Raw genomic sequence first — 25,157 nt, forward strand, 5'->3', positions numbered from 1 at the left:
AAGATGTCTGCAACCAATAGAAACGAAGACATTGATATCTTGAGATAAAGAGAAATAAATCCAAATAGATTAATCAACAGTTTGTTTTCACATTATAAAATACAGAGAAACATCACCGAATCTCAACCATCTAATTCCTCACAACTAAAACATTTTACTTGCAACACACTCTAACCGCAATGGCTACCTCGACAATGGCTCTTTCCTCTCCTGCTTTGGCCGGACAGGCCATGAAGTTATCTCCGGCGGCCTCTGAAGTATTTGGAACCAGTCGAGTCACCATGCGCAAAACCACTAAGCCCACCGGCCTAGGCCTGGGCACATTATCCGAACCCGAACAATCTATCCGAACCTGATCCGAAAAAGAGAAACTGAATCCGAACCGAAACTAATAAAATATCCGAACGGTTTTGAAATTTCTAAATCCGAAAAACCGAAACCGAACCACACCAAACCGAAAATCCGAATGGATATCCGAAATATCCGAAATACAATTATATATCCAAAATACTAACTACATTTAGACTTAATAACCTAAAATCACAATTATAAATCTAAAATATGAATTTTTTTATTCTGAAAATGATGAAAAAATCCAAAATAATTTAAATATACTAAAGTTTTTAGTTATATTTGTTAAAATTTGCCAAATTTTATTTGAATTTAACCAATTTTATTTAAATTTAATTATTTTTATTTAATTTTTATTATTTTTTGGATATCCGAACCCGAACCGAACCCGATCGAATATAACCGAACCCGAACCGAAATTCCAAAAATACCCGAATGGGTTTTAAATCTAAAAACCGAAAATCTGAAAACCCGAATTATCCGAACCGAATCTGAATGGATATCCGAACGCCCAGGCCTACACCGGCCCATCTGGCAGCCCATGGTACGGATCCGATAGGGTCAAGTACTTGGGTCCTTTCTCCGGTGAGCCCCCGAGCTACCTCACCGGGGAGTTACTACGGATGGGACACCGCCGGTCTATCCGCCGATCCAGAGACCTTCGCTAGGAACCGTGAGCTAGAAGTTATCCACTGCAGATGGGCCATGCTGGGAGCTCTTGGATGCGTCTTCCCTGAGCTCTTGGCTCGCAACGGAGTGAAGTTCGGAGAAGCGGTTTGGTTCAAGGCTGGTTCACAGATCTTCAGTGAAGGAGGGCTAGACTACTTGGGCAACCCGAGCTTGGTCCATGCTCAGAGAATCTTAGCCATTTGGGCCACTCAAGTGATCCTCATGGGAGCTGTTGAGGGTTACAGAGTCGCCGGAGATGGCCCTTTGGGAGAAGCAGAGGACTTGCTTTACCCTGGTGGAAGTTTCGACCCATTGGGCCTCGTTACCGACCCAGAAGCTTTCGCGGAGTTGAAGGTGAAAGAGATCAATAACGGAAGGTTGGCTATGTTCTCTATGTTTGGATTCTTCGTTCAAGCCATCCACCGGAAAGGGACCCTTGGAGAATCTCGCCGGCCATTTAGCTGATCCAGTCAACAACAACGCATGGGCCTTCGCCACCAACTTCGTCCCCGGAAAGTGAGTGTAATGTGTGATCGAGTTGTGTGTATCGGTTTGTTGAATCTTGGAAATGTGATGTAAACTTCAAACGTTTGAAATATTTATTAAACTTTATGATATTGGTGGATTCATTACTTACTAAATGTACAAGAACATTACGTGCAACTAATTCAGGGTTCACACAAAACAACTCGGTTCTAAGGATATAATAGAGATGCATGTCTCCAAATTATCAGATGGTCACATTACAGTTTAAAAATTTGTTCCATATTATACAATCTTATGTGGCAGAATATCAAACTTTTTGAGTTCTTGGATCTAGTTTTCACACATCCACGAATGGTTAGGTTAATTTTGTTTTTCCTTCCTATAGTCTAAATTTTCATTAACTCACGTTTGGCCATTCCAAGATTTTGGACGGCTTGGAGACCATCTACATGGAATTCGAATTTATATAGGTGTTTTTTGTGTTTTTAGCAAAATTGGAAATAACCACATGAAACGAACATATCAAGATATAAAATTATATTTTGGATCATATATTAGGACGTCTATGAAAGTAGCACAAACTACTGACAGCACAAACTACTGGCAGCACATGTTCTAATTCAAGATTTAATAGCATTCAAGATATTATTACCTTAGCCTTAACGAAGCGGTTCACAAAAGACCAATACAACAATATACGTCCCACCATCAGAACCGTTATCAACATTTTATAAACCCTGAACAATCATAATAACATTCTAATTAAAAGATATATTTAATAGTTTTAAATAATATTTTTGATACATTTTAGTGCAAACGTTTTTTTTCGTATTATCATATTAACACCTCTCTCCATTTCAGTTTATAAATTGTTTATAGTTGTTTCAAATAGGAAATTATACCATAGATTGTATGGTAGAGAGCTAGAATGTATATAAATGTTCGATCAATATAAAGCCAAGTTGTTGACAGGCCGGTCCGGTTTTTATAACATTGCATTTTATTCTTTACTAGGTAATAAATCTCGTATTTTGTCTATGTTATTAAGAGCAATGGTTGAAGTTTTGATTCATAGGAAAAAAGAAGAAATTTTAAATATTCTTGGATGTTTGAATAACACAATTAGAAACTATTCAACGCACCAATAAGGCAATTCAAGATTTTCAATTTAAAACTTGCTAAATCTGCACTAATATATCATGTATGATACTCTTGTTAGGTTCAATGGAAATTCTCCACCACCCTTACTAAATTTAGAGAAATACAATTTCTTCAATTAAAAAAAATCTTCATCTTCACCAATATATATTCTTTCACTGGAGAGAAAGGAGTATCTCTCATATTCTCACCGTTTAGCAAACAAATGGGTCGGAGAAAGATCAAGATGGAGATGGTTCAGGACATGAACACAAGACAGGTCACCTTTTCAAAACGGAGGACTGGTTTGTTCAAGAAGGCGAGCGAGTTAGCCACACTCTGCAATGCCGAGTTGGGTATTGTTGTCTTTTCACCAGGAGGTAAGCCTTACTCCTACGGGAAACCGAATCTTGATGCTGTTACAGAGCGATTCATGAGGGAGGAATGTGAGGATTCAGATGATGGTGATGAAGAAGGAAGATGCGGTAACAATCGACCTAAACTGAAGAAGATGAACGAACGTCTAGATTTTCTCAAACAAGAGATTGAAGCTGAGAAGAAACGAGGAGAGAAGGCTCAGGAGAAGCTTGAATCTGCTGGTGAAGCGAGATTTAAGAAGCCCATTGAGAAGCTTACCATCGGTGAACTCAACGAATACAGAGATAAGTTGCAAAGAGTCCATGGTAGGATCCAAGGTCAAGCCAAAAATTTGCACGCTTCGTCTTGTCTCTTGCTTCTCTCCAAGGACAAGACTCCTGCGAATGAAGATTTAGATAACTAGATCGACTTATTTGTATCACCTTAGAGAAGTTACTAAATACATTAAAGATATTGTTGGTGAAGAACTGTCTTCATCTATGGGGTGTGACTTTCAATTTGATATCAAAAGAATGTAACTTAGAAACCAGAAAGCACCTAGAAATTAAAGTGACTTACTAAAACTTGATCATCTTTTTCGTCAGTCTGCAGTCTGGAAATTTCTTTTCAATTATAACCGAGGCAGATTAAATGAAATGGTAAAACCTTGGCCAACATTCAAAAAACTGGTTAGCTTTTATTGATCTCCAAGTGCAGTACACAGAAGAATGAGTATCAGGAAAGAATGATCTCAAGGAAACAGAAACTTCTAAATATCACCGATTTACAAACCCATCCTAGAAGGCTTAAGAACATTGTTTTCTAATGTGGTAAATAAAAAATAGTCTATTCAGAAAAATTTGAGTCGGTCTCTGATTCATCATATTCACCTGATTCCTACAAAAATAAATAATAGAATGAAAAGCTCAGACCAATGTGTAATGTTAAACAAAAGCAAAAGAAAAATGAAAAGAAAAAAAATGGGTACCATTCTCTTGGTATATTCTGTCATTGCTCGTTGAAACTCTTCCCTCTTCTCAGTGGCTATGTCATAGTACTTTACCTTTTCCTATTAAACAGTAGAAGAACAAACAAACAAGGAGTAAGAGACTTCCATCTTTCTAGAGGATATGAAATACCAACCAAAAACCATGTGAGTAGCAAAGAGAAGAAGAATGAAAATGTTGTTGACCGTAAAGAACTAACAAAACAACCGAGTGCAAATCGCAATCTGGCAAACAGCTGACCCAGATCATCATGAGCATATCTATCTAACCATATATACGCTAACGATGAAACCATTGTATTGTCCAAGTAAACATAACCTATCACCACAATTTTCAGATTCCATGCATTCGGGTATGACTCAAACAACGTTATTGAGTAAAACTCTTGGAAGACGATAGAGAAAGCCTGTTAACAAACTCTAAGAGACAAGAAAGTAAAGAGCGTTATCCAAATGTTACCTCGTATGTCATTGTTTTCCATTTCTCTCCGCAAGTCTTCCCAATCTGGAGGTATTGCAGAACAAAAACAAATCAGCAACAGAATCAAAGCGAATGTAATAGTCAACTCTGTTTTACTTTAAAATACCACACAGTAATTGTCTACAACCTCGCGCATGGACTTGATCTCTGGATTCTGCTCTTGATATTGCTTCCGGAAATCCTCCCTTTGAACCAAAAGATAAGGCAATATGAGGCAAGAGGAAAATGCATACAACAGGTGTTTCTTTGTATGTCTTATAAAATAACCAGAGCACATAACAATTTGGGATTACAACATAAAACAAATCTCGTCCTAACGAGAAATGGAAAACCGCAGACGAATTTCCCCTTAAGAGAGGAGTGCAAAAAGAAGTCAGCTGATCCAAAATATATTAAAGATAACAGTTGCACAGTCATATCAGAGAGGATACCTACAAGAAATAGAAGAAAGCAGTGGGAGGTTTCTTGGGCATCTTCGAGTGAAGCTTAGCTGGTTTCTTCTTCTTCTTCTGGCTTGTCTTTGGCTTTCTCAAAGGCTGGAGTCTGAGTCTTGTAGACCTCCTTGCATCTTCGCTTGACTTCACAGCCGACTCTACGTTACTGCAAAGTTTCAGAATGCAATTAACAAAGTAACGACAAAGTCTTAGGAACCTCTTTCTTAGTTCTTCTCAGGATTAACAAGTAAAAGAGGAAGAATCACTCTTCTCCAATTTGTACAATTTCAAAAGGGAAAAAAAGACACCCATTTGCCTTTGAATAGCATAAATTTCACACATTTCATTTCAGTTTGATCCAAGTCCCTAACTTTTTCACTTAATCAGTAATCACTAGAGAGACACCAAGCAGAAACCTAAACAGAGAAATCAGAGCAAAACCCAAAACTTATAGCCATATAAACCCATCTATGCCATACACAAAAACATACCGACCAGAGCCTCCGCTGCACGACGGAGACGAAGGCCGCGATATCCCTGACTTGGGTGCTTTCTTCGTCATTTTCTCGCTCCGTCAAAAGATTTTCTCGCCACTTTCTCGGAATCGGCCGCTCGGGGTTTTTCGGTAATTACGTATGATGCTTGAAATGTAAAGAAATTGAAACAGTTTTGTATGACAAGTTTGCCACGTGGTGTAATATCATCAACAAGAAAAAAGAACGCCCAGAAATTAAAAATTGACAAATTTAATTTAGTTTTAACGTTGCGGAGAGATTACACATCGATGGCAACATCTCTGCTTCTCAGACACTCATCAGCTGTCTTCTTCTCAAAATCTTCCCTCTTCTTCACCAAGAACAACTCTTCTCGTTCCGTCACATCCATCAAGGTAAGCTTTTTCTCTTTGCAATTTCTCTGGAATGGAACATCTTTATGTGCATTTGCATCATCTATTTGCTAGAAGAATCTTTGTATCGGATTGTGTTTGGTTGTTGAGGAATTAGTAAATTAGATTTCCGAAATTATGAGACTTGCTTTTGTCTCAGATGGAAAGAGGTGAAGCAAGTGAAGTGATCACCGAGAAAACGGGAGAAGGAAACGCGGCTAAGAAGATGGTGTTCGTCGCCGGAGCCACTGGAAAAACCGGGAAGAGGATCGTGGAGCAGTTGTTGTCCCATGGCTTCGCCGTCAAAGCCGGTGTTCGTGATGTAGAGAAAGCAAAAACATCTTTCAAAGACGACCCGTCTCTTCAGATTGTATGTTCTATTTCCTTGTCTTAATCTAATGTTCTTTCGCTGTTAGTTTTGTTTTGAAAATCCCACAACTACCTCTGTGATTAGGTTAGAGCAGACGTGACAGAAGGTCCTGAGAAGCTAGCTGAAGCTATAGGTGATGATTCTAAAGCTGTGATTTGTGCTTCTGGGTTTCGTCCCGGGTTTGATCTTTTCGCTCCTTGGAAAGTCGATAATTTCGGGACAGTGAATCTGGTGGATGCGTGCCGGAAACAAGGAGTGGATAGGTTTGTTCTCATAAGCTCAATCTTGGTGAACGGAGCTGCAATGGGGCAGATACTGAACCCAGCTTACATCTTCCTCAACGTCTTTGGACTAACTCTGGTCGCAAAGCTTCAAGCCGAGAAGTATATCAAAAGATCCGGCATCAACTATACCATAGTAAGGCCCGGTGGTCTTAAAAACGATCCTCCAACAGGAAACGTAGTCATGGAGCCAGAGGTAAAACCTTCTTTGATCTTTGTTTCTGTCTGCTTTTGTGCTGGAACAACTGATAAAGATCTAACCTTTGATCTTTTGTAGGATACTTTGTCTACAGGGAGCATATCAAGAGACCAGGTCGCAGAAGTTGCAGTGGAAGCTCTACTTAATGAGGAATCGTCTTTCAAGGTTGTGGAGATCGTTGCTCGTCCCGATGCTCCAAAACTTTCCTACAAAGATCTCTTTGCTTCTGTTAAGGGAGGAAATTAACTAGGATACAAATCAATCACAATGTAACGAGTCTCATGCTCTATTTGAAAACTTATTTCTCTTATGTCTTGAGTACAACAAACAAACAGATGTGCATAAGCTTTTGTTCATAAACTGAGTTCAAGGTAAGCATTGAGAGAGTTTCATTCATTTTTATCTCTTCTCCATTTTTGGGTCTTAAGAACCCATTAATGGCGCTTGTTCCCGGTCGCTTGTTCCCATGAGTGCAAGACATGGTTCACGATTTCCTCGACCCCAAGTCCATGCTTCACCTGGAAGTGTTAAAGTAATCAAAGAAGACACCTTTGTGAGAACTAAGCTCATTTGGTTATATATTAAGTGATGAATCATATTCCGAAGATGGTGAACCTGAGCAAAGACGAATGGCCCTCCATCACGCATGCGTAGTGCATCCCGTTCCATGACAGATAAGTCGGCCCCAACAGCTGCTGCGAGGTCTGTTTTGTTTATCACCTACCCCAAGAGATTCTTTCACATTAGTTACTATAGACTTGAGATCAAAAGAGCTTTTAAGTTAAGAGTTTAAGCAACATAAGGGCACCAGAAGATCAGCTTGAGTGATTCCAGGGCCGCCTTTCCGGGGTATTTTATCACCAGCCGATACATCGATGATGTAGATGATGTAGTCAGCTAGTTCTCTGCTGAAATTAGCAGCTAAATTATCTGCAAACCCAACACTAATCCTATTCAACCTCACTGGATCCTTCAGAAACAGTAATCAAAAACTAGGGAGGGGAATAGAAATGAAACCTCCACCGGATTCACAAAGAAGCAAATCAGCCTTGAATAAGTTATGTAACTCCTCAAGAGGACCCAAATTGATACTGATATCTTCACGGATCGCAGCGTGTGGACATCCACCGGTTTCAACAGCCCTAATCCTTTCCTCAGGAAGAGCACCATTCTTCACCAGAAACTCGCCGTCTTCTTTGGTGAATATATCATTTGTCACCTACAAGATCAAAATCTTCTTTATTGACATGTGTAGTGCACAAAAAACAAGGAAACAATCTTGTGTGGGAGCTCAGAATTAACTCATAATCGGAAAGATTTGCCGGTGATAATAATAATACTCACAGCAGCAAGACTATATTTGTCCCTCAAGAATCTACAGAGAGCAAGCATCAATGCTGTTTTCCTGATTGAACAGAAACAAAATCAATTCAGAACACAAAGTTGACACATTTGAGCAAAAGAGATGAAACCCAATTAACATTTCCAAAGAAGCCATCACAGATTCGAGGTTTGAATATGTTACCAAATAAATAAAAAAATCAAGCAGCCAATTTGATTTTTTTCAACTACCCTGTGCCAACGGGACCGCCAATACCGACGGTAAAAGCTCTCTCGGAGAAGTTACGGTCGTGAAGCGGTGGAGCTCGGCGGCTGAAGTAGCCAGGGGAGTAGATGGGTTCGTGTGAGTGCGGTGCGAGTCCATCGTGGCTATGGTACACCTTCCCGTCCGGTCCCACCCACGACATCTCCCCATCGCCGCCGTCCGATTTCCTACTTTGCAGAATTAGATAAGATAGATTAGTGATGGTGAGAGAATAAATCGCAGAAAGACTAAAACTTTACGGAGGAAGGGAAAATCAATGAAACACGAACTAACTTGTGGCCATGCTCGTGATCGTGATGATGATGATGACCGTGGTCGTGTGACTCCATTGCAAGGAGATTTGAAGCTTGTTGTTGTGGTTGTATTGACTTTGACTTGTGCTACTAGAGAGTGATATTGATTTGAGCACACAAGAAGTAAGAACCTTTTTTATCTCCAAAGTGATTGGAGATTCTACTATTTTTCGCTCTAGGGTGCTTAAAATGACTGAAATGGCCCTGTTCTATGTCGATAAGATTCCATCGTTGATCTGTGGTGAGAAAATGGATTTTAGTTACAAAAATAGCACTTCTCGCTTTTTCAAATGTACAGTAGAAGCCTTGAGTTGATAATTTGCTTTTTAGTGGTTTACAGCGTATGGAATCGTATATATACGTATTCTATTACTGATTTTGTCTACAACAAAGAACCCAACATAGGAGGAATTAAGAAAGAAGGAAAAGGGTTTTCTTTCATAAGCAAAAAACATGAACCACAAAATCCAGAAAAGGTCTAGTATAGTTTCATGAATACGCCTAGAATGTTGATAAACAAAAATTTCAGGGAAAATCCAAAACAGCAGAGAACATAACTTCATCACGATTCTACGCCACAAAAAAAAAAAGAGTCAATCAGAGACCTTTTACATGAACAAGTTGGGTTTGGAGGCCTTGTAAGTCGTCTTCAGCTTCCTGCTTGGTGGTCTCACCTTGCGGAACACCAATGGGAACTTGATCTTACTGTTATGGAACTGCTTGGTGCTCTCTCTCTTGCACAAAGCTGCCGGGACAGTGGCTGTCTTAATAATCTGGATGCAAGGGAACCTGACACGGTGTCTGGAAGCCATCTCTGTGTACATCTGTTCCACAGCTCCGTTCAAGGTAGTGTCACGATACTCCTTGTACATATTGTGGTATCCAGTTCTGCTCTGATACCTCAACCAGATTCCAAAATTCTTGATGGTTGTCGGGTTTTTCTCAAAAATCTGTAAACAAATTTTGTAATCGATTACGTAAAGTAAGGAGGAGGCATAGAACAATAAAACTACACAAGCTCATGCGAACAACATAACATCTGTTTCAAAATTGATCTAAGTCGTAACGAAAAAGATATCACATTGAGAACGACCTAGTTGCTGAATACTAAGAAATTTGCATTGTCAATCGTTATAAAGATAGTTCATTTACAGAAGATTTTCACAAATTCTAAACAACTAAAGATCAAAACTTTACTGTTCTTGTTCGGCAAATTCAGTTACTTTCCTGATATATTAATCGACTAACAACTTCGCTAACACAGTGATGTATCATAACTTCAGATCCGGTAGCGAAATTTTCGTTTTATCGATGAGAAAGTAGAAACTTAAGTACCTCATTAATGGCCAGCATCTGTCCATTACTCTTCTTAACTTTCTTTAGCTTCCTCAAAAAATACCTACTCCAAATAACAACACCAGTCAAAACGGATCAATTCTATAATGCAGCAATTAAAAGAAAACATCCCGAGAAAAAAAACACAATTTTACTAACCAGAACTTGGACTTGGCACGAACCTCGTTCGTAGCCCAGAGCTTCATACGGTAAATCTTAGGGTGCTCATCTTTCTCTGTCGGGAGAGCTCTTCCCACAACCTGGTACTGGTGAAACTGACAAAACGAAACAAAAAAAAAATATGCCGAGATCATCAGATTCGCCGAGGTTCAAACTTAATACAGCAACAATGGAGACATTTAGATAGAGAATGGATCAAGAGCTTACCTTGAAAGTGACCATTTTCGTCTCGAGGGAGCAGTTCGGTAGAAACCTCAACCACAATTAGCGGCTAGGGTTTTTTTTCACGGTATAAATGAGCATATGCAAGAACCCTAACTCAAAATGTGGGAACACAAGGCCCAATGGGCCGATAATTATAGAAAATGTCTTAACCCGCTCGAAGTTTGGTTATTTCCATCTTCTCAAATCTCAATTTATTATCCAAATCGAATATGTTACACTTATAGTGATTCTGCTTTTTGGTAGGACGACAAAAAAAAATGTTCACCGGTCGTTTTATAGTTATTTAAACATAATTTTTTATATATATTAAGGTTAGGGTATTTTAGATGTTCCTCATAGATTAATTACCAGTGTGGATGGTTGAAAACTTGTTTTAATGATCGAAGCCAGGATCTAATTCTAATCTATCATATGTGAATCTCTATTTGCGAATTTTTTTTTCACGTTCAACGTAAACTTATTGTTTGTTTAACTATTGGTGCTCCTATAATTGTATTCCGAAAAACGAAAATTAATGTTGTAAGTTATAAACACATGATGTTTTCGCAGGTTCAAACAAATCACTTAACTCTTGTTGTAGAAAGACCAAATGTTCAAAACCCAACTCTTCTTGTTATGGACATGAAAAGGGAAACATATAATAAATAGATTTGAAGGATGTCCGGATTGTGTTGGTTGTCCTTGATAGCTCTTGGCTTCAACATCTTTGTTGGTGTGTTATTTGACAAGATTTGTATGAAGGATTTTAGTTCTCTTAATTACTTCTTAGGGATCCAAGCCTCTTTCACTCCTTCAGTTCTGCTTCTCAATCATGAACTAGAATACATAAGAGATGCTTCACAAGGACTATACGACAACCTACAATCGTATGCCAACACTTCTTTCTATAAAATTTGGGTTCTACAAAAATTTGATCCAAATAATTTGCTAGTCCTATTTTCTTTCCAAAGTCTCGTTAGTAAGCTTCAATATTTTGATGTTACAAGACCTGTAATTTTTTGTGTAAAATAGGGTTTTACTTTTATGTAAAAAAAAAAGCCTGGTCAACTGACAACTTTTTGCAGGTTTACTCTCCACCTTGAAAAAATGCAAGACAATATAGCCACCTCACAATGAACCCATGCATGTGTATAACAATGCATGTGTATAACAGAAGTTATATTGGTAACAAAAGACAATATACGATGCTTTTTTAGTCTGTCTCATATTATCAAATATCAATTATCAAACACCAAGTCGGTTTTTTTTTGGTAAAAACACCAAGTCGTTTTTCTATAAGAATTAAACACATTTCCCAACTCTAAACATTAGTGTACATCTAGATCGTTGAGATATACAAAAGGCCTAATATACAACCCGATCGGGAGAAGATAGAAAACACATGTAGTTTATAACATTTTCATTTTTAGCTACACAGGGACAAAGAAAAAAAGACAAAATAGACTGCGGAAGACAATGACAAAACAATGACATCTCTTGTCGAATTCATAAACACTCTTAAGTGCTACTCACTTCGAGAGAAACGCATCACGGGCAGTCATAAATTTCACACTCCACTCTCCACACTTCTGACAATAAATTAAAAATTTTACAAATCAATTACAAAGAGAGGTTCGGATACGCTGCGACGCGCCTAGACAAGAACACCGTACACCCGTCCTTAGGAGATATCGTGGGGCAATACACGATCTCATCGCATCCGTCCGATCGAAGCCTCTTGAAATCCATCAGCGACGAGAACATTGCAATGAATAGCACAAGGTGGTTCAGCGCGTAACGCTGGCCCACACACTGGTGCGGACCCCACCCAAAAGCCAAGAAGTTTCGCTTGAACACCTCATCCTCTTTCCTAGTCTCGCTAAACCGATCCGGATCAAACCGGTCCGGTTCAGTAAACCCTTGAAACGAGGAGTCGAAAACCGAGGGAAACACAATCGTACCTTTCGGAATCGTGTACCATTTCGTGAGAGGGTAATCTATAGCAGCGACGTGTGGGACCATCGTCGCCGGAGGACGGAATCTAACAACCTCACGCGCGACGGAGCGCGTGTACTCCATCTCCGCGAGCTGATCGACGGTGATCAACGCGTCGGACTCAGGCGACCATATCCTTCCAACTTCCTCCCTCACTCTGTTTAACACCTCCGGCTCCGAATCAAGCATCGCCACCGCCCATAAAAGCGATGACGTGGATGCGTCCTGAGCAGCGAACAGAAAATCGAAAAGGAAACCGCCGATCTCTTCGTCTCTGGAATGCGGCGGCGCCGGATTCCCGGATTCGATCTCGGCGACGATAGGCTGCATCCAGAAATCGATTAAACAAGTCGGATCTTCCCCTGCAGCCATCCTCGCTTTCGATTTTCCGGCGCAGACGGCGAGTATACTCGCAAGCCTCTTCACCGCGAGTCGAGCCTCGTGGAAAGCGAAACCTGGAAAGTCGATGGGAAGCGTCATGGTTCCGAGATTGAATGTATTGTAATCCGCACGGAACCTGTTTCTTGCTTCTTCGTCAAGATACGGTCCGACGAAAACCGTCTGTGAAGTCTCGAGGTTGAGATCACGGACGAGGTTTCGAAGAGACACCGGACGACCGGAGAAAGTTTCCTCCCAGAGACGAAGATGACGGAGGATGATTAGCTGCATGAGAGCAGAGTAGGTTGAGAGTGCCTTGGGTGTGAAGTTAGGAGCAATTTGGCGGCGAACGGATTTGTGATCGTCTCCGAACATGTAGATGAAGTTGTGATCACCGAAGAGTTTCTTGCCGAATGGATGTCCGACGAAGTGGAATGCGTCGGGACGTACGTTGGAGAAGATTTGGTGTGAGAGCTCTGTGTCTCTGATGTAGACGATGAATTTTCCGATGAGGTAGTTTGCGGAGAGGCCAGGGGAGGTTCCGGCCATGGAGGATTGCTTGTACCAGAAGGAAGTTGGGTCACTGACGACTGAAACGGCGTTTCCGATAATCGGAAGGACGAAGAGAGGGCCAGGGAGGTTACCTTTCTTGCGAAGGTAAGTGAGTTGCTCGAGGAGAAGGAAGAGAAGTATTGCTGAGACTATTATGTATGGTGCGAGAGAAGTAAATGTGGAATCAGAGAAAACCATGGCTTCTTTTTTTTCTTTTGATTCTTGTAGAAACTGAAATTAAAGTGACTGAATGTTTTCGATAATACGCCATGAGACTCAAAAGCTGAGTTATATAGACAACATGTATTTCAAAAAAAAAAAAAAGATAATAATACTCAGCATGTACAAAATATTTTGATTTTCAACCACGGATGCATGCAAAAATTATATCGAATATTGCAACATGATCGCGTTCCACAAACACGTGTGTGAGAACCACACCTACCAGTCAGAAACTAAAAATATATAAATAAGGATGCAAGGAGTGGTATAGAAACTTGCAAGCTTTATCTTTTAAAGTTAATGTGGTAGATGAACATGGGGCTGTTCATAATTAAGTAGATAGGAAAAAAACCCTATGATTCACGTCCTGTACACTTTTTAATATGGCAATATTACTCCTATACACCTCATCGATTATCTATGATCATGCACGTTTTTTAGAAAATATATTGTTAGAAATAATATTTCCTATTTTAATATAAGAAGAATAATTGATATTTTAATTTTATTAATTTATCTCTTTTCTATTTACGCTTATATAATGTTATTAAGAAAGGAATAAGTGTTAAACAGTATCAACAATTACTGTAAATTTAAAAGTAGAAAGCACACAGAAGAAACCAAATTTACCGATTTTGGCAGTTCTTTATGTCAGAACCAAATTCCGAGTCGCTTCTATAATCTCCAATCTTCCTAAGAAATCCACTGCAAATTTTGGTAGTAAGTCTCCTTTTTATATAATTTCGATTTCTTTCTTCAAATCCCAATTTTTTTTTCTCCTTTTTAAAAAAGACAGAGATCTCAATGAATTACATTAGAAAATGTTAATTTGAAAATTAACAATCAAAAATTTCATAACTCTGTTAAATAAAATATTAGAGATATATTTAAATGTTAATATTATCCAACAACTATTTTAACATATCCAAATAGACAAATAGTATATAGCTGATTATCTTTGAATCTGAAAACTGCACTCATTCCAAATTATCTTTGAATTTTGAATTAGATTTCTAAATTGAATACTAGATTGCTAATATATTTTATAGATGATTAAAATTTATTTACTATACCATATATATGTTTTGATATATCTCTAATATTTTACTTAACATGTTAACTATATTATTACATAAAATAGATTTAAATTAGTTTTCGATAAGCCAAATATAGCAACTGAAATTAAGCACTCTAACAAATTATTTAGTTTTATAATATGTTAAGTAATTATATAACTTATATGTTAACATGTATGAGATTAAAAACAGTGTGCTAAAGAATTCTTTAGACTGCTAACGTTTAATGTAACTGTATAATTTATATATGTTAATAGGTTATGATGTAATCAGTTATCGAATTAAATATAACAATTCAGATGTGTCAAATAATGTAGAAATTTTTTTAAAAAAAATGTAGAAACTTACCATGCTAACAAAATATGTAGTTTGATAAGAGGTTATATAATTATATAACTTATATGTTAAGTAAAGAAGAATGAAGAGAGAAAAATTTTATAAATAATAAAATACTCGTAACAAAAGAAGAAAGGGATAAAAGGTAATAACACTCTCAATAGTGTCAAACCAGTGTCATACCAATTTACTGTTTTTCCTATTCTGCTATTTTTGATTGTCTTAAGATTTTTTAGCAAATTGACTCTATCTTTTATTTATATCCCGGGATCTCCCTAATTTTTATTTCATGCTGAGACTATTATGAACGGTGCCAAGAGAAGCAAATACAGAAGAAACCATCTTTTTTTCTTTTTTGAGTTTTTTCTTCTGTTCTCTTGTTAGTTGTTACCAAACTGAAAGTGACTGAATATTTTGATGATATTCATGATCCTCAAAAGCTTAGTTATATATACAAACATGTACAAACTATTTTATTTGTTTTCGTTTTCTTTTTAGTTGTCAACCACGGATGTTGTGGCGGAGCTACATGGAGAGTGGAGTGGTCAATTGACCCAGGTCAAACTACAAAAATTAGAATTTAAGCTTATTATAATGCATGTTATTGCTGAAAGAATTTGTTGAAAACTCTTTGATTGATCCTCTTAATTTTATGTTAGATGCCTTTTTCGACTTTGGTTAAAAAAATTTCTGGCTCCGCCACTGCGGAGCATGCTCCAATACGTGTGGGGAAGATACGCATGCACTGTTCTGTCTCCACCACTTAGATCGTAAAAATAGATTTATATTTGCAGTTCTAGTTTTGTCTGGCTAGAGCCCATTCATTTCGAGAAAGCCAGTTGAAAATGGACTCTATTTCGATCTATTTTCAAAATTTTATTCGATCAAATGAGGCTTTTTCTTCTTCCTATATTTTCCCCCTGTTATTATTTTTACTTCTATTCCAACGTGTTTTTTTTTTTATATGAATTCCTAGTTTTTTTTTTTGTTTTCTTTAAAGTAGGTGCCTTAGTTTTATTTACTTTTTATGTCTAACTTTGAATAGATGTATGTTTAGTTTCATCTTATTCAAACTTCATGTGTTAATTTTGGGTTACCTTGACTTGAGAGTTGATAACAACCATGCTTTAAAATATTTATGACTATTTGTTTGTAAGTCTTTCGAAAGTAAAATGTATCCATGATTGTGTGAGAATGAATTTATTAAGAAACAGGTAAAGTTGTGAGGTTCTTTTTTCCCTGTTTTCTTATTCTTTTGATATTCAATTCTGAATAGTGTACCATACTACCATCCTTTTTTTTTTACAACAGAATAGTGTATCATCCTTAAAGTGAAGAATTTTTACTTTTTAAACCATGGGTATGTATAACCGATGTACTTTCTACTAGATCCGATCCGTGTTTAGGTAGCCGATAAATTTGTGAAGGTGTTTATATAATCAGTTCTACTTTTCGAGTAACTTTTGTCTTTAATGTTTGTCTCCTACACTTATCTTTGCTCGCAAATTTATTCTTTCAGGTTGTTGTAGAATGACCTAACAAAAGCTTGATAGAGAATCGTAACATATTTTCGTTTAAAATTATTTCAAACGTAGAAAAGGACGAAATTAAATCGATTTTTGAATTCACTAAATAATATATTTATGGAGGATTTTAATTCTGTGTTCGAGAAGCAATCTTTAGTTAAGAAGTTGGAACTTATAGAGTTTTATCTAGATTATTGGTAATTTTGTTTAATGTAGCAACCGTTTTTTGTCCCAATAATAGTCTTGCAAAGTGGATGAGTAGAAGGGAATCTACAAAATCTACATATGTTTTCTATATGCTATCGAGTTGTATGAAATGTCAAAACCTACAAATAAATAAATGGCAACGATCTACCTAGATGGTACAATAACATTGAGAAATGAGAATGTATGTGGTTTTTGGCTTTATGTCTTCCGGTGGAATGGATTGTACCACTAAGTTTTTTTTTAATACTCTTGTAAACGTACAAGAATATAAGTAAGTTATGAAAAACACATTAAACACGTTAAAACTTCAGTAGGGGCAAAAAAGGCATAACAGGTTAAGTTAATTTGAAGACATGATACAATGACATCGATCTCCTATCAAATTCATTAATAACACTCTAGGGCCTCTCACTCACAAACAATGACCAATCAGTCAATTTCTTCACAAACAATGATAAATCACAACCAATAAATTTTAAGAATTTGTGGTAGATGACCACATTACTATTTATAATTTGCTACATAAGAAAAACTACTGTTTAAATACTGTAGAATTTTCTTTAATACATTTTTATCCTTCTACACCCAGTATTCTCTCTCTTACTCTCTTGCCTTTCTCTTTCTTTTCTATACTACACTTTGAAGTCTAAACAACAACGACGGAAACAACAGTTCCTCTTATTCTCTCTCATCTATCTCTTTCTTTTCTTTACTCAAATATTCCAATACATCTGCTCAACTATTGTTCTATGTGCTCTAATGGTGTAAAAGACTGTTTTTTAGCTTTTGCAATATGAGTTTATTCTAGTTTAATTTCAATTTCTCCAAAAAAACTATAAAATTGTTCTTATCTAAATCAAAGTTATTTTAATTTTGTCTCTTCTCTTGAATTATATATCTGCTTACATAAATTAGAAATTATCTTTTTTCTCTCAAATTATAGATCTGAGACTAGGAGAGAGATTGTTGAAGACGGAGATCTTGATGAGTTATGTTGGAAAAATATTAATTTGAAAGTTAACAATCAACAATTTTAGTACTCCGTTAAATAACATATTAGAGATATATTTAAATGTTAATACCATCCAACAAATATTTTAACATATCCAAATATTATATAGCTGGATGATATATGATGGTTATCTTTGAATCCGAAAGCTGCACCTACTTCAAATTATCTTTGAATTTTGAATTAAGTTTTTAAAATGAGTGTTAGATTGCTAATATATTTTATAGAGGATTACAATTTATTTACTATACCATATAAATGTTTTGATATATCTCTAATAGTCTACTTAACATGTTAACTATATTATTACATAAAATAGATTTAAATTAATATTCGATAAACCAAATATAGCAACTGAAATTAAGCATTTTGACAAATTATATAGTTTTATAATATGTTATGTAATTGTATAACTTATATGTTAACATGTATGAGATTATAAGAGCGCGCTAAAGAATTATTTAGACTGTTAAAGTTTAATGTAGCTGTATAACATATATGTTAATGTGTTCTGATATAATCAGTTAACGAACTAAATATAGCAATTCCGATGTGTTAAATAATGCAGAATTTTTTTTTATTTTTTTTTTTAAGAATGCAGAAACTTATCATGCTAAAAAAAAATATAGTTTGATAAAAAGTTATGTAATTGTATAACTTATATGTTAAGTAAAGAAGAATGATGAGAGGGAAATTCCATTAAAAAAATACTCGTTACAAAAGAAGAAAGGGGTAAGGGGTAATAACACTCTCGACAGTGTAGGACCAATGTCACACCAATTCACTATTTTTCCTATTTTGTCAATTTTGAACAGTAGTATTAGGATTTTCTAGCAAATTAACTCATAAATTTTTTGAAAAAAAAATCCCAATCATTTCAAGGAAAGTGCAGGATACGCTGCGACGCGCCTAGATAAGAAAACCGTGCACCCGTCCTTAGGAGATATCGTGGGGCAGTAAACGATCTCATCACAGCCGTCCGATCGAAACCTCTTGAAATCCAACAGGGTAGAAAACATGGCGATGAAGAGCACGAGGTGGTTCATCGCGTAACGCTGGCCCACGCACTGGTGCGGACCCCACCCAAAAGCCAAGAAGTTGCGCTTGAACACCTGATCCTCTTTCCTGGTCTCGCTAAACCGATCCGGATCAAACCGGTCCGGTTTAGTAAACCCTTGGAACGAGGAGTCAAAAACCGAGGGAAACACAATTGTACCTTTCGGGATCGTATATGATTTCGATAGATGGAAATCTGTAGCAGCGACGTGTGGCACCATCGTCGCCGGCGGCCGGAATCTCACGACCTCAAGCGCCACGGAGCGCGTGTACTCCATCTCCGCGAGCTGATCGACGGTGATCAACTCGTCGGACTCAGGCGACCATATCCTTCCGACTTCCTCCCTAACTCTGTTTAACACCTCCGGCTCCGAATCAAGCATCGCCACCGCCCATAGAAGCGATGACGTGGACGCATCCTGCGCGGCGAACAGAAAATCGAAAAGGAAACCGCCGATCTCGTCGTCGTCGGAGTGCGGCGGCGGCGGATTCCCGGATTCGATCTCAGCGACAATCGCTTGCATCCAGAAATCGATTAGACACGTCGGCTCCTCCCCTGCCGCCATCCTCGATTTCGATTTTCCGGCGCAGACGGCGAGCGTCTCCGTCAGCCTCGTCACGGCACGACGAGCCTCGCCGAACGCGAAACCTGGAAGGTCGATCGGGAGCGACATAGATCCGAGATTGAAGAGATTGTAATCCGTACGGAACTTGTTTCTTGCTTCTTTGTCAAGGTAGGGTCCGACGAAAACCGTCTGAGATGTCTCGAGGTTGAGCTCACGGACGAGGTGTCTTAGTGACACGGGACGAGATCCGGCGGAGGAAGTTTCCTCCCACCGCCGTAGATGACGGAGGATAACTAATTGCTGGAGAGAAGTGTAAGTGGAGAGTGCTTTGGGTGTGAAATTGGGGGCAATCTGACGGCGAACGGATTTGTGATCGTCGCCGAACATGTAGATGAGATTGTGATCACCGAAGAGCTTCTTGCCGAAAGGATGTCCGACGAGATGGAACGCGTCGGGACGAACGTTGGAGAAGATTTGATGGGAAAGCTCTGTGTCTCTGATGTAGACGATGAATTTTCCGATGATGTAGTTGACGGAGAGGCCAACGGAGTTTCCAGCTGTGGCGGATTGCTTGTACCAGAAGGAAGTTGGGTCACGGACGAGTGCAACGGCGTTTCCGATGATCGGAGGGACAAAGAGAGGGCCAGGGAGGTGACGTTTCTTGACAAGGTAAGAGAGTTGCTCGAGAAGAAGGAAGAGAAGTAATGCTGAGAGTATCATGTATGGTGCGAGAGAAGTAAATATGGAAACAGAGGAAATCATCTTTCGTTGTGTTCTACTTGTTCCTCAAGCTCTTTCTCTTTGATGGGGTATGCTCTGCCTCTGTGTTTGGGTTTATGTATATATGGGAATGGTTGATTCGTTTGGGGAAAAAGGGTTTTGATTTGTCTTGCCTGTGTTTTGTCTTTCTTGGTGTTCTTGTTTGTTTGGTGGGTTCGCAGAATTTTCCAAGAGGTTTTGGGAAATTGGATTGAAGCTGTTTGCAATAGTATTGGGACAAGAAGAATTCAGAATGTCTTCTCTGTTCTGTTTTTTTGTTTTTTGTTTTTTAAGTTCTTAGAGAGACTCAGAAGTCACAAGGGGATGAAACATTTTGAATTGACTGCGATTTTGATTTGAACGTGATCTAGATGTTTCTAACGCCTCACTGTTTGATAAAATAATTTTGATTACCTAATGAAATGTTTATTTCAAAAGCTCGTTTGGCGCTAATGTCCTATTATTCCTTACTTGTAACCAAGTCTGAAGGCCTATCGACTTTTTTTTTTAACTTTGATTTCAGTCAAGAGAATAAGACAAGCTGTAATAATTTTAAAAATCAATAAAAGTCAATACAATATCACGAAATAAAAAGTTGGAATGGTGATAATACATATTGTTTATATAATTATATACTAATATACACTTTTCATTCCATTTTTCTTCGATATCCAAAAAGGGAGAAAAACAATATCAATTTTAAGAATTAAGATTAACAACTATTGATGCAGCCTATCTATAACTATAATACATCCTGAAATGTTTGATGATATATATGCTCTTGTGAACTGTTAAGCGTGGATCATATGACCATGTATGATGTATCCAAAGTCATAAATAGATACACCTGCATGACTGCATGTGTCCAGGACATTTTTTAAGGCTATATAAGGAGTATAATGAAGTCCAAGTTACGTGCAGTGCAATTCAAGTAATAAAGTTATTATTTTCCAATTTCAACTAAATCCCATAAATATATACATCTGCTTGATGATGATCTCTTGTTTTTTGAAACAGTTAAGCATCTTTTAAATCCAATAAAGATATATATTACATATACATAATATATATCGAAGAAACACATCACACTTTTATGGTTGTTTAAAGATATCACAGTTTTAAACAAAATCATAGCTTATACATAGAAAATATTTAATATGATAGGTTACGACTTTTGATTGGGCGACCACTTCTAATAAGTATTTAATATGATACATTAAATAGTGAGACAACTCAATTATCAAATTTAGTTGCGTATTCATAACAAAAAAAATATAGTTGCGTGTATTTACAGTATACATAAATGTTTCAAGCTTTATCTACTATTACACATTGACACATGGTTTCAATGTAACTAAACGTTTTATTTATAAAAAGTAATAAAATAAGTAATAGATATGTAGCGACTTAACATGTTTACCGCATGCGCTAGATCGGATCTTGTATAATTGGTCAAGTACATCAGACTTCTAATTACCCGTGCATACTCCACTTGTGATACTAGTTCACCTGTGTTCTTGGTTAGGTGAGCTTGCATATCCATTGGAGTTTTTGCGGTTCCATTCGAGTAGGTCTTAAACCTCTCTAAGATCTTTTCAGCATAGTGATCTTGAGACAGAGTAATTCCATCTGAAGTTCGAATGGTCTTAATCCCAAGAATGAGATCTGCAAGTCCCATGTCTTTCATGTCAAATTTTCCATTGAGCATATTCTTGGTTTGTTGAATGATATCTTTGTTACTGCCAATAATCAGCATGTCATCTACATACAGACATAGTAAGATGTATCCGTTTGGAGTACATTTGTAGTAGATGCATTTATCACATTCTTGAATGCTGAAACCATTTGACATCATCACATTGTCAAACTTTTCGTGCCATTGTTTTGGAGCTTGTTTCAGTCCATACAACGATTTCACGAGTCTACACAATTTGTGCTCTTGACCCTTAACCTCGAAACCTTCGGGTTGTTTCATGTATATTTCTTCTTCTAAATCACCATTTAGAAAGGCAGTTTTAACATCCATCTGATGGATTTCCAAGCCTCGCAAGGCTGCTACACAAATCAATATTCTGATCGAAGTTATTCTCGTAACTGGAGAATAGGTGTCAAAGAAATCTAGACCTTCTTTTTGTCTGAATCCTTGCACCACAAGGCGTGCCTTGTACTTATCTATAGAACCATCAGTTTTCAGCTTGGTCTTGAAGATCCATTTACACCCTAGTGCTTTGAACCCTTGAGGTAAGTCAGTTATCTCATAGGTATGATTCTGCATTATAGAACTCAACTCACTATTGACAGCATCCTTCCAATAAGGAGCTTCTGGTGTAGACATGGCTTCTGTGTAAGATCTCGGTTCATTCTCGACAAGAAAGACCATCATGAAATCTTCACCAAAAGATTATTCCTTACGAGCTCTTTTGCTTCGTCTAGGTTCATCTTCAACCTGTTCTACTTCCATCTCATTTACAGAAGTAGTCACATCTCTTTCTTCACGAGTGCGTTTAGTAGTTTGCTTATCTTTATATGGAAACATGTGTTCAAAGAAAGAAGCATTCCTTGATTCCATGATAGTATTCACTTGGACATCTGATACATCTGACTTTTGTACCAGAAATCGATAAGCACTACTATTGTGAGCATATCCGATAAAGATACAGTCCACAATCTTAGGTCCAATTGTGACCTTCTTTGGAGGTGGCACTGCGACTTTTGCTAAGCACCCCCACACTTTCAGGTATTTGTACGAAGGTACATTACCTTTCCAAAGTTCATACGGTGTTCTGCCAGTTACCGTATGAGGTATTTTGTTGAGGATATAATTTGTGGTGAGCAGTGCTTCCCTCCACAGATTCTGGGGTGTTCCAGATTCCTGCAACATTGCATTCATCATCTCCTTCAGAGTTCGATTCTTTCTTTCCGCAACTCCATTGGATTCAGGTGAATAGGGGGCTGTAGTTTGATGGATGATTCCGTTTATCTGGCAAAACTCTTTGAAAGGTCCATCATATTCTCCACCCCTATTACTTCTGACCATTTTGATGGTCTTTGCCAGTTGCTTTTCAACTTCGAGTTTGTACTCTTTGAATTTGTCCAAGACTTCATCTTTACTACGCAGCAAATACACGTAACAGTACCTTGTACAATCATCAATGAAAGTCACAAAATACTTTTTACCACCTCTTGATGGTAGATATTTTAAATCGCACAGATCAGTGTGGATTAACCCAAGAGGTTCAGTAATTCGTTCAACATGAGGTGATGGTGTTTTCGTGAGCTTTGCTTGGACACAAATTTCACATTTGTCTTTGCTAATTTTGCACTTTGGAATCATGTTCAAATTCATCAGTCTTTGAATAGACTTGTAATTAACATGTCCCAAACGTTCATGCCAAATATTAGAAGACTCAACCACATAAGCAACTGGATTCTTATTAATTAAATCTTTGGAATCAGGTACAACTTTGTTTTTCTTCAGGATTGTCATTACAGACATTTTGATCAATCCTGACTTAACATAACCTTTTCCTATGAAAACACCATTCTTCCTAAGTATCAGCTGGTCAGACTCAAAGTTGATTGCAAAACCATGCTTGCTCATTAGAGTACCAGAGATCAGGTTCTTCCTCAGGTCTGGAACATGCTTCACGTTGTTGAGAGTAACCTCCATGCCTGAAGTCATCTTCAATACAAATTTTCCAGTACCTTCAATCTTGGACTAGGAGACGTTTCCCATCTTCAATTGATCATCAGTCTTGCACTTCTGATAGGTACTGAACATTTCTCTGTCAATACAGATGTGTGTGGTTGCACCTGTGTCATACCACCACGCCTTGGGGTTCTCTTCCACCAAGTTAGCTTCTGTAACCATTGCACACAGGTCTGCTTCAATCAAGTGAGCTTGGTTGTTCTCAGACTTAGCCTTTCGGCGACACTCTGAAGACTTATGTCTAAGCTTGTTGCAGTAGTTGCACTTCCCATTGAACTTGTTTTTCATGGGTGCTTGACCTTGCTTCTTGAAGCTAGTGTTGTTTCGTGGAGGAAACTTGTTAGGCACAGCCTTGTTGGATGGTTTGCCTTTGCCTTTTTTTTCTGTACTCAGCCACGTTTGCATCATGGGTCATGATCTGACCATCTTCTTTTCCAACTTTGTCACGTTTTAGTGACTCATTCTGCAATCTGGAGATCAGATTTGCCAGAGACAGGGCCTTTTGCTTGTAAGCAAGATAGTTCTGGAAGTCTGCCCAACTTGGAGGTAACTTCTCAATGAAGCAGTTCACCGTGAATGTCTCACATAGCTTCATTCCTTCAGTCCTAATCTCTTGAAAGATTAGTTCCGGCTCGTGCACTTGTGGCATGATGGGACGAGAATCCACCATCTCAAACTTGAGGAGTTTCGCTGTAGCGAATTTCGCAGAGCCGACATTGTACGACTTGTACTTCTTTTCCAAAGCATCCCAAAGTTCTTTGGAAGTTTTGACCTCACTGTACACATCGAACAACTGGTCCACCAGGCGATTTTTGATGTGCCCTTTGCATAGAAAGTCTGAGTGCTTCCATGCTTCAACGGTAGCCAGAATCATAACATCTTTGTTTCCGTCTGGCACTGTTGGGGGATCCTCTGTGAGGTACTTGCTCAGCCGCATTGACGACAGAAAGAAATACATCCTTTCTTGCCACTGCTTGAAGTTCGAACCATCGAACTTGTCGGGCTGAAGTCCTGCGGTTACCGACGCTGGCATCCTGACTTCACCGAGCTTCTATTGGTAGTCATGTCAACATCACCGTTAGTCATAGTTGAATCTGTTCACAGAAAATAACCGAAGTTAGTTTGAGAACCAAGATTCAAATCAGCGATTAAAACGTTTAAGTCGCTATGAATAGTGTTTTCCAGATAGGATTCGCTTTGAGTTTCCACAGATATTACCAATAGGTATTCTTAGAACTCGAAAATAGGTGTTCCCAGAATCGTCTTTTGAAGACGTTCATAAACCCTAACACGTTTTGCGGACCTGTCTATGACTGCCGCATAAACCGTTTCAGTAGATTCGTCTTTAATAGATCAAAAGTTCTACGAAATAGCTAAGAAACTTTCGCAGACACTTCGTAGATCGATTTTAAAAACTCGTTTTGTCAAAACCGTTTATAAAAACTGTTTCGCAATATTCAATCCGATTCAAGCGATAAGCAGGAAGCGGAT

The 25,157-nt window shown here is 38.0% G+C and overlaps 8 protein-coding genes and 1 pseudogene across 9 annotated transcripts; 3 read left to right on the forward strand and 6 right to left on the reverse strand.

The window, feature by feature from the left end:
* Positions 1–179: 179 nt before the first annotated feature.
* LOC18026547 lies at positions 180–1,638 on the forward strand (annotated as a pseudogene).
* Positions 1,639–2,755: 1,117 nt separating this feature from the next.
* Positions 2,756–3,549, forward strand: LOC18026548 (agamous-like MADS-box protein AGL29). Its single transcript, XM_006410526.2, has one exon. It carries the CDS (start codon positions 2,870–2,872, stop codon positions 3,422–3,424), a length of 555 nt encoding a protein of 184 aa, XP_006410589.1. The 5' UTR covers positions 2,756–2,869; the 3' UTR covers positions 3,425–3,549.
* LOC18026549 (high mobility group B protein 14) lies at positions 3,280–5,565 on the reverse strand. Of its 2 annotated transcripts, XR_002896514.1 has the most exons (8): positions 5,413–5,565; positions 4,923–5,087; positions 4,615–4,672; positions 4,467–4,511; positions 3,989–4,069; positions 3,891–3,897; positions 3,580–3,666; positions 3,280–3,398 (listed from the first exon to the last, which is right to left on the reverse strand). XR_002896514.1 is itself a non-coding variant. In XM_024148012.1 (6 exons), the coding sequence occupies exons 1-6, from the start codon at positions 5,481–5,483 to the stop codon at positions 3,847–3,849; spliced, it is 471 nt and encodes a 156-aa protein (XP_024003780.1). In that variant the 5' UTR covers positions 5,484–5,565; the 3' UTR covers positions 3,681–3,846. The 2 variants fall into 2 exon arrangements, 1 of the variants encoding a protein (XP_024003780.1); XM_024148012.1 differs by lacking the exons at positions 3,280–3,398; positions 3,580–3,666 and having other exon boundaries at positions 3,681–3,897.
* Positions 5,566–5,632: 67 nt separating this feature from the next.
* LOC18026550 (uncharacterized protein At2g34460, chloroplastic) lies at positions 5,633–7,051 on the forward strand. The gene is made up of 4 exons (XM_006410528.2): positions 5,633–5,810; positions 5,968–6,177; positions 6,262–6,654; positions 6,736–7,051. The coding sequence occupies exons 1-4, from the start codon at positions 5,706–5,708 to the stop codon at positions 6,901–6,903; spliced, it is 876 nt and encodes a 291-aa protein (XP_006410591.1). The 5' UTR covers positions 5,633–5,705; the 3' UTR covers positions 6,904–7,051.
* Positions 6,924–8,742, reverse strand: LOC18026551 (urease accessory protein G). Its single transcript, XM_006410529.2, has 7 exons — positions 8,537–8,742; positions 8,230–8,430; positions 8,002–8,062; positions 7,675–7,876; positions 7,466–7,587; positions 7,273–7,377; positions 6,924–7,175 (listed from the first exon to the last, which is right to left on the reverse strand). Exons 1-7 carry the CDS (start codon positions 8,590–8,592, stop codon positions 7,092–7,094), a joined length of 831 nt encoding a protein of 276 aa, XP_006410592.1. The 5' UTR covers positions 8,593–8,742; the 3' UTR covers positions 6,924–7,091.
* A 231-nt stretch (positions 8,743–8,973) lies between these two features.
* LOC18026552 (60S ribosomal protein L18a-2) lies at positions 8,974–10,364 on the reverse strand. Its single transcript, XM_006410531.2, has 4 exons — positions 10,279–10,364; positions 10,051–10,166; positions 9,892–9,955; positions 8,974–9,506 (listed from the first exon to the last, which is right to left on the reverse strand). Exons 1-4 carry the CDS (start codon positions 10,291–10,293, stop codon positions 9,165–9,167), a joined length of 537 nt encoding a protein of 178 aa, XP_006410594.1. The 5' UTR covers positions 10,294–10,364; the 3' UTR covers positions 8,974–9,164.
* Positions 10,365–11,665: 1,301 nt separating this feature from the next.
* On the reverse strand, positions 11,666–13,461 carry LOC18026553 (cytochrome P450 710A1). Its single transcript, XM_006410532.2, has one exon. The coding sequence runs from the start codon at positions 13,396–13,398 to the stop codon at positions 11,896–11,898; it is 1,503 nt and encodes a 500-aa protein (XP_006410595.1). The 5' UTR covers positions 13,399–13,461; the 3' UTR covers positions 11,666–11,895.
* Positions 13,462–18,292: 4,831 nt separating this feature from the next.
* Positions 18,293–20,361, reverse strand: LOC18026554 (cytochrome P450 710A1). Its single transcript, XM_006410533.2, has one exon. The coding sequence runs from the start codon at positions 19,958–19,960 to the stop codon at positions 18,449–18,451; it is 1,512 nt and encodes a 503-aa protein (XP_006410596.1). The 5' UTR covers positions 19,961–20,361; the 3' UTR covers positions 18,293–18,448.
* Positions 20,362–24,006: 3,645 nt separating this feature from the next.
* Positions 24,007–24,699, reverse strand: LOC112081592. Its single transcript, XM_024148367.1, has one exon. The coding sequence runs from the start codon at positions 24,697–24,699 to the stop codon at positions 24,007–24,009; it is 693 nt and encodes a 230-aa protein (XP_024004135.1).
* Between the last annotated feature and the right edge of the window lie 458 nt (positions 24,700–25,157).

The sequence above is a fragment of the Eutrema salsugineum genome, unplaced genomic scaffold, assembly GCF_000478725.1.
Source record: "Eutrema salsugineum unplaced genomic scaffold, Eutsalg1_0 scaffold_10, whole genome shotgun sequence".
Classification (NCBI taxonomy): domain Eukaryota; kingdom Viridiplantae; phylum Streptophyta; class Magnoliopsida; order Brassicales; family Brassicaceae; genus Eutrema; species Eutrema salsugineum.